Source organism: Scylla paramamosain, chromosome 42 (assembly GCF_035594125.1).
Source record: "Scylla paramamosain isolate STU-SP2022 chromosome 42, ASM3559412v1, whole genome shotgun sequence".
Lineage (NCBI taxonomy): Eukaryota > Metazoa > Arthropoda > Malacostraca > Decapoda > Portunidae > Scylla > Scylla paramamosain.
This window is the reverse complement of record NC_087192.1, coordinates 1302501-1310000: the sequence shown is the minus strand read 5'-3', so window position 1 is coordinate 1310000 and position 7500 is coordinate 1302501. Positions and strand designations below refer to the sequence as shown.

The window sequence follows — 7500 nt, the reverse complement described above, 5'->3', positions numbered from 1 at the left end:
TAAATGTACATCCTTAATTTCATAAACCATTCGCTAACATTCTGTCTTTCAATTCTTAAAACTCTCATTTAATTTATCATCTAGCCATTTGACTTCCCTCCCATTTCCTTATTCAGTTCCACCGTAATATTAACGTCAAAAATTTCTATATTTTTTTCTACTTCCATTTTCATAATTAGTTCGCGTTATAATTACTTCATTTCCTCTTTCACTAAAACCAAACATTAATTCATTCCTTGCCTGTATTAACACCTGCATTTTTGTCAACATTAATTACCAGTTTGTTTGTTTGTGTTGTTTATTAATTCGCTGCTTCAATCACTCCATCACTTCCCTTCATTCTGTTTCGTTAATAAACTTGTCACTAATTGCTTCGTTACCAATTCCTATTCTTTATTTTTCCTTATATATCTACGTACATATCCTGCCTATAGCATTTGTACTAATTAATTCCTAAATTATCAGCAGTAAAGTCCTTTCAGCTTCCATTCACTAAAGCACTAACCATTAACTTAATTTACTGTTTCTTCAATCAATTTCAACTCAACACTAACACTTTTACTATTTTTCTATATTAATTACCTGTCCACTAATTGAATCATCAAATCATTCCCTATTAATTGCATACATTCAACTTTCATTACAATACTAACTATTCTATTTATTCACTATTTTTCATCTAGTTTTCAACTAGTGTTACGAGTAACACCTTTTACTATTTTCCATATTAAATACCAGTGCACTAATTAATTCGTTGAATCGTTCTCTCTTAATTACATTCTTTCAACTTTTATCACTAAAACACTAACTATTTATTTCCTCAATCAATATCATCCTCATATATTAACACATTTTACTATTTTCACCATGAATTACCACTGCACTAATAAATTAATGAAATCATTCACTCTTAACTACGTCATTTCAACTTCCATTCACTAAAAATACAAACCACTAACTTCATTTACTATTCCTTCAACCAATTTCATCCTAATATATTAACACCTTTTATTATTTTTTCTACATTAATTACCAGTGTACTAATTAATTCATCAAATCATTCACTCTTAATTATGTCCTCCGTTCACGTTTCATTACTAAATCACACGTCACCTGCAGTAATGGCGTCGTACATTCACCGTATAATTGACGTACATCACACAGGCCATAACAAAAGCTTCCAATGGCGACCCTCAGCTAAACCATTTTACAGATCAAACAAGGAGCCAGAAAGCTGCGGAACACCCCCTCTCTCTCTCTCTCTCTCTCTCTCTCTCTCTCTCTCTCTCTCTCTCTCTCTCTCTCTCTCTCTCTTGATTTTCAGCAATATATAGTGTTATTGTGTAATATATCTTTTAAACTTGTCTTCTCCCTCTTCTTTTCTCGTCTCTTTTATCTTCCTTGTTTTCCCTTCTCTTTACTTTTCTCTTTTTTCTCTCTTTTCGTCGTATCATTTCTTCACTTTCCATCTCTTTTCCTCTTTGATACTTTTTTTCTCTTTTCTCCTCCTCTTTTTTTATCTTCTCTTCTCTATCCTCTCTAATACCAATCAATTTATCTACATTTCAACCTCATCATCCAAATTTACATAGCAATCCATTTACCTCACTCATTCACTCACTCCCTCACTCAAAGCCCCTTCCTCTCTCCCTCTACAGGCACGTGGGCGGAGGCGAGACGCGACTACACGACGAAGAGAGTAGACGGAAGCAACGCTGTGGTGGAGGTCGAGGGCGGTGGAGGCGGAGGCGGAGGGGGAGGCAGAGGCAAGGAGTGTGATCCTCGACACCTGCAGAAGTGCATGAAGAGGCTGGAGGCGATTAACGAGGACCACAACTTGGCCTTCGCTTCCACTGAGCCTGAGCTGGACCAGATGTGCCAGTAAGGGAGGGAGAGAGAGAGAGAGAGAGAGAGAGAGTGTGTGTGTGTGTGTGTGTGTGTGATACAGACAGACAGACATACGCAAACAAATTAACTATGGTAATAATAACAAGAACAATCATTGAAAAAGTGAGGAGGAGGAGCAGACAGACAGACATACGCAGACAAATTAACTATGGTAATAATAACAAGAACAATCATTGAAAAAGTGAGGAGGAGGAGGAGGAGGAGGAGGAGGAGGAGGAGGAGGAGGGAGAGGAGGAAGAGGAGGAGGAGAGGGGAAAGATGAGGCGTGAGGGATAAGAGCGAGGCGATGATGACACACGTTAATGAAACAAACAACAGCTGTGAGGGTCATGGTGTGTGTGTGTGTGTGTGTGTGTGTGTGTGTGTGTGTGTGTGTGTGTGTGTGTGTGTGTGTGTGTCATTCCCTAATGGAGTAATTACCTTTAAGACAAACGTACATACAGGTGAGAGTGCACACGCAATTACGAATATAACGACACACATACACACACACACACACACACACACACACACACACACACACACACGAAGCCGTATACACACACACACACATACACGCACACCCTTCCCCTTTCTGTACACAAACACCCCTATTACATCACACACACACACACACACACACACACACACACCAAGCCCCCACCAGACGTATCCTCCCTTGCAAACAGCGCACCTCCTGTAGCCTAAGACACTAACAGGACACAAGTACCATATTTTAAAACACTTCTGCGGCGCACCTCCACTACTTTCAAAAGGCTCTAGTTGAATATTACAATTGCTCTCAAGGGTATTTTTACGGTTGTAGTGACAGTTAACAGAATTTCTACAATATTAAGAGGAGAAACACTCTTGAGAACCCTGCACATGATCTGTGGGGCCTTTTAGAATAATCGTGGTGAATAAGCAAGGCGTTTCAGAATACAAGTACTAAGGCCGGTATTCTGAAACACCTTGCTTGCTCACCACGATTATTTTCAAAGGCCACACACATCATTAGCAGACTTCCCAAGAGTGTTTCTCCTGTTAATAATGTAGAAATCTCGATAATCTGTCACTAGAACCAGAAAAATTAAAAAAAACATCCTTGAAAACCCGTGTAACTTAAGTAGAGCCTTTGTAGTGGAGTTTCCAAGAGTGTTTCTGTTAATAATGTAAAAAAACTTGTTAATCTGTCTATAGAACCACAAAAACACACACACACACACACATACACACACACCAAAACCCGCGTAACATCTCGTAGAACACAGCGGAGGTGGGGCGCAAAGTATTTCAGAATATGAGCACTAAAGACAAAGACTTCCTCACTACCCCTGCACCGCCTCCCCCTGCAGCACGATGGGGTCCGGCCTGAACTGCGTCAAGAGCCACATCTCCCGCTGCTTCAAGGTGTCCCGGCAGCAGCTCATCTACCAGCTCCTCACAGGCACCGAGGACGTTATCCACAGCCTCTGCATGCCCGGCAACTTCAGGGACCGTGAGTGTTCAGCCTTCCCTTAGTATATGATTGTGGACGATAGCATAGAGGTGTGTGGATTGTATTACCGTACATGTAGTTTGTTATTATATTGTGTTTATTGTATTCAGATGTTGTAGTTAATATCTATCTATCTATCTATCTTTCTGTCTATCTGTGTGTATGTGTTTGTGTGTGTGTGTTTTCAGTGTTATAAAGGCGAGATTTCTCCATTTTCATTATTTTGTTTTTCTCGAGCTAACTTTTCTTCTCTCGTTTCTTCTTTATCTTTTCAATGCATCCAAGCTCTTTATTCTTTATGTAAGCAATGTTCTTCTCGCTTTATGGCGAATACAAACTGGTGCAAGATTACACGAAGACAATAAGCACCATTGTCGACCACACCACGCCTCACTAACACTGCTAAGATGATGATGATGATGATGATGATGGTGGTGGTGGTGGTGGTGGTGGTGGTGGTGGTGGTGATGGTGGTGGTGGTGGTGATGATTGCGAGAAGAGAAGAAGAGAGAGTAAAGCAGCGAGTAATAAACAGAAGAAAAGAAGAAAAAAGGGAAAGAAGATAAGATACTCCAAGTTTTCAGTAACTTTTGTAGATTTGTTCGTAATATTAAAAAAAAAAAAAGTTTGTTGTATCACAGAAACTTTTCATGCATGACTCAAACTGGTTAATACATATTTTTCAAGTTTTTTTCTCGCTTTGTGAACATCCGAGGCAACATTCACGGCGGAGAGGACACAACACGCGGCGGAGCTGAACACACCGCCACAGGGACGGAATACTGAAGTGAGAGGCACGCTTCCTTTCTGCTCGTAATCACCCACACACAGGAGGAAGAGAAAGAGGTGAAAGATGAAGATTAAGAGGAGGAGGAGGAGGAGGAGGAGGAGCAGAAGGAGGAGAAAAAGGAGGAAGAGGAGGAGGAGGAGGAGGAGGAGGAGGAGGAGGAGGAGGAGGAGGAGGAGAACAACAACAACAATATCGCGTGGCGAGGGGCGTATTGGTTGTCTTCACAGCTCCCTGCGCCGCCTCTTTCCTTCACAGTTTCAAAAGTCTCACCTCACTTCCGCACAAATCGCAGACACTACAAATCAGGGACACAGATCAAATTAAAGAATTCAAACAAATCTACAAACTTAACCTAATCAATGTACGGAAGAGAGCGAGAGGGAGCAGCGGGTGGCTGCGTCAGGGCCGAGTCTGCCCTGCGGGACAGACTGCAGGCCCGCAGGTTTGCCGAGACCCAGTGGCGGCCACGGCAAGCCAGGGTAGGCCTGGGCCTCGGCAAACCTGCGGGCCTACATTCTGCCCCGCAGGGCAGACTCGGCCCTGACGCAGCCACCCGCTGCTCCCTCTCGCTCACTTCCGAACATTGATTAGGTTAGGTTTGTAGATTTGTTTGAATTCTTTCATTTGATCTGTGTCCCTAATTTGTAGTGTCAGCGATTTGTGCGGAAGTGAGGTGAGACTGTGATCTGTGATCCTTGATCCGTGCCCTTTGATCTGTGTCCTTGACGGCGCGGTGCTACCCCACCACGAGCAGCGGGCCCACGGGACTGAACCGACCAGCAGTGAGCGGGGCGAGGACACTGCCTGTAATACAGACCATTTATACAAAGGCCAGTAGCCGAATACCAACAACACCGCTGCGCCAGGCGACGACAAATACACAACACGAGCGATGCCAAAATTACATATTTCTTATTAAATATTTATAATTATGTATGATCTTAAATTATCAAATATAACACACTGTTGAATCAGTTAATGTATTGTAAGGTTAGATTACGTTAGTCCTGTGTAATTTTATCAAAGAAGCAACATTACTTTCTTTTTCTTTTCTTTTTTATTGGAGTTGCATCACGGATACCATGAGCGTTATTAATACTACAAAGTCACAAATCCTGCAAACCATTCCAGCTGTCCCTGCCTGTCATCCCGCCACGAGCACCGCGTCGCCTTGCAGTGTCCCGCCCGCGCAAAGCATTCCTCCGCCTTCCAGTGTGTTGTATTCTGACACACACACACACACGCACACACACACACACACACACACAGCATAACCACCAGCGTATGGTCTTTTTTCCTTTCCTTTTCCATTTTTTCTTTCTTTTTCTTTTCACTTTTTTTCTTTTCTTTCTTTACTTTCTGTCAGGGTAACAGTTTACATGCAGACGGTTCCCAAACTGTTTGCTAACATTTCATAAACAATGTTTGCCGGCAGTCCGTGAGCCGTTAGCAGGCCGTGTTTGGTTAACGCAAATTGTTTCCTGTTGTGTGGGCGAGGCGTGATGGCTCCCTGACTGGTGGTGGTGGTGGTGGTGGTAGTGGTGATGGTAGTGGTGGTGGTGATGGTGTTATGAATACCCTTAGATAATGTACGACTTCCCCTGTTGTTTAACCATCGTACCTCACAGACACAATATCGTACCCGCCTCTTCGTAGCAATACACTTATCTTCCTCCCTTTCCTTCTTTCCGTTCGTACCTTTTTTTTTCCCTTCTTCCGTTAAAATCACCGCAAGTTACGCAATCTTCTTAATTTCACCAATAAGTTTAATTATGCATTGCCTCTTCTTTCTTCGGTATCATCTCACTCTTTCAACAGTCTGCACATGGCTTTTCTTACCCTTATCATTCTGAGTAATTTGAACGCCAAACATACATACCCACTGCAAATTACTCGTAGTGTTGAGGACAATTTTTCAAGTTTTCTTTAGGTTAGGTTAGTTAGGTTAGGTTGGTTTGGTTAGGTTAGGTTAGGTTAGGTTAAGTTAGGTTAGGTTAGGTTAGGTTAGGTTAGGTTAGGTTTGGTTAGGTTAGGTTAGGTTAGGTTAGTTTGGTTAAGTTAATCCTAATCTCGAAAATTTTTTATGTATATATTTAGTACAAAAAAAATGTTAATATAAAACTTGCAAGCTTTTTTGTCTCGAAAGCTATTTTAAAATTTCAATGGAAGACGAAGCCATAGTTAGTAATGACATTCGAATAAATATCAGCTGGTTTTTTCTTGGGTATGGCTCTCAAAGTGAATGTAGTCTACTAAAGTGGCTCTCTTGTAAACATTAGTGATTACCAGTGGGTTAGGTGGTGGTGCGTGGCAGCTGGCTGGCGGCGACGGGCGAGCGGCTGTCTTGTTGCGGTCTCTTGTTTGTGAAGACGAAATTATTATTTTTTTTTTTTTTTCTGGTAGATTTCGGTTTATGTTCCATCAATCTGCTTTTTTATTTTATTGCAGATCATTAGTTTCTGATGGTGTGGCGGAGGGTGAAAAATAAAAACTAACGATTTGGCGGAAAAACAAGCAGATTAATTCAAAACTGACCGAAAACTAACAGAAAAAATTGTTTCGTCCAGAATAGAGAGACTGGTGAAAAAAGTAAAATTTTACCTTTTTTTCTTTAATAATGTTGTAATTATATTTATTACTTTTATTTATTCCCATTACTGTGTGTACCTGTCATATTATTTTATTTATGGCTGTTGTTATTGTAAGAAGATTCCTATGCCTCTGTGTGATATGATGTTAGTGCTCTTATCATCATCATCATTTTTATTATTATTATCATTATTATTATTATTATTATTATTATTATTATTATTATTATTATTATAGCAGTTATTGGTATTATTAATTATAAATGCTATTGTTATTATAATCACATGACTCTCACTCTTGAGTTAGACCACTTCTGATAAGTCTGTTAAAGCATTGAGGTTCCCACGTCACCTGTACTGACAAGCACACACACACACACACACACACACACACACACACACACCACTGCAGTTCTGGTCCCCACATTACAGGAATAATATAGGTGTGTTAGAATTAGTACAAAGGAGAACTACTAAAAAAGATACAAGGGATGAGGGATATTCCTTACGAAAGGAGACTGAAGCCTTTGAAATTATCATCATCATTTTTTTTTATGTAGGACACTGGCCATGGGCAACAAAAATACAATAAAAAAATATATATAAAAAAAAAAACACTGAAATTCCAGTCGCATAAAAGGGTCCAAAGCAGTAGTCAAAAATGGAAGGATAAGTGTCTTGAAACCTCCCTCTTGAAGGAATTCAAGTCATAGGAAGGTGGAAATACAGAAGCAGGC

General features: G+C 40.7%; 1 protein-coding gene across 1 annotated transcript in view; it reads left to right on the top strand.

Annotated features, from left to right (window-relative positions):
- The window catches only part of LOC135093358 (uncharacterized), a 166678-nt gene that overhangs the window by 144293 nt on the left and 14885 nt on the right, over positions 1–7500 (top strand). Inside the window, exons 3-4 of the mRNA XM_063992590.1 lie at positions 1659–1881; positions 3243–3385. Of these exons, the coding sequence (XP_063848660.1) occupies positions 1659–1881; positions 3243–3385 (366 nt within the window). The remainder of the gene's footprint in view (positions 1–1658; positions 1882–3242; positions 3386–7500) is intronic.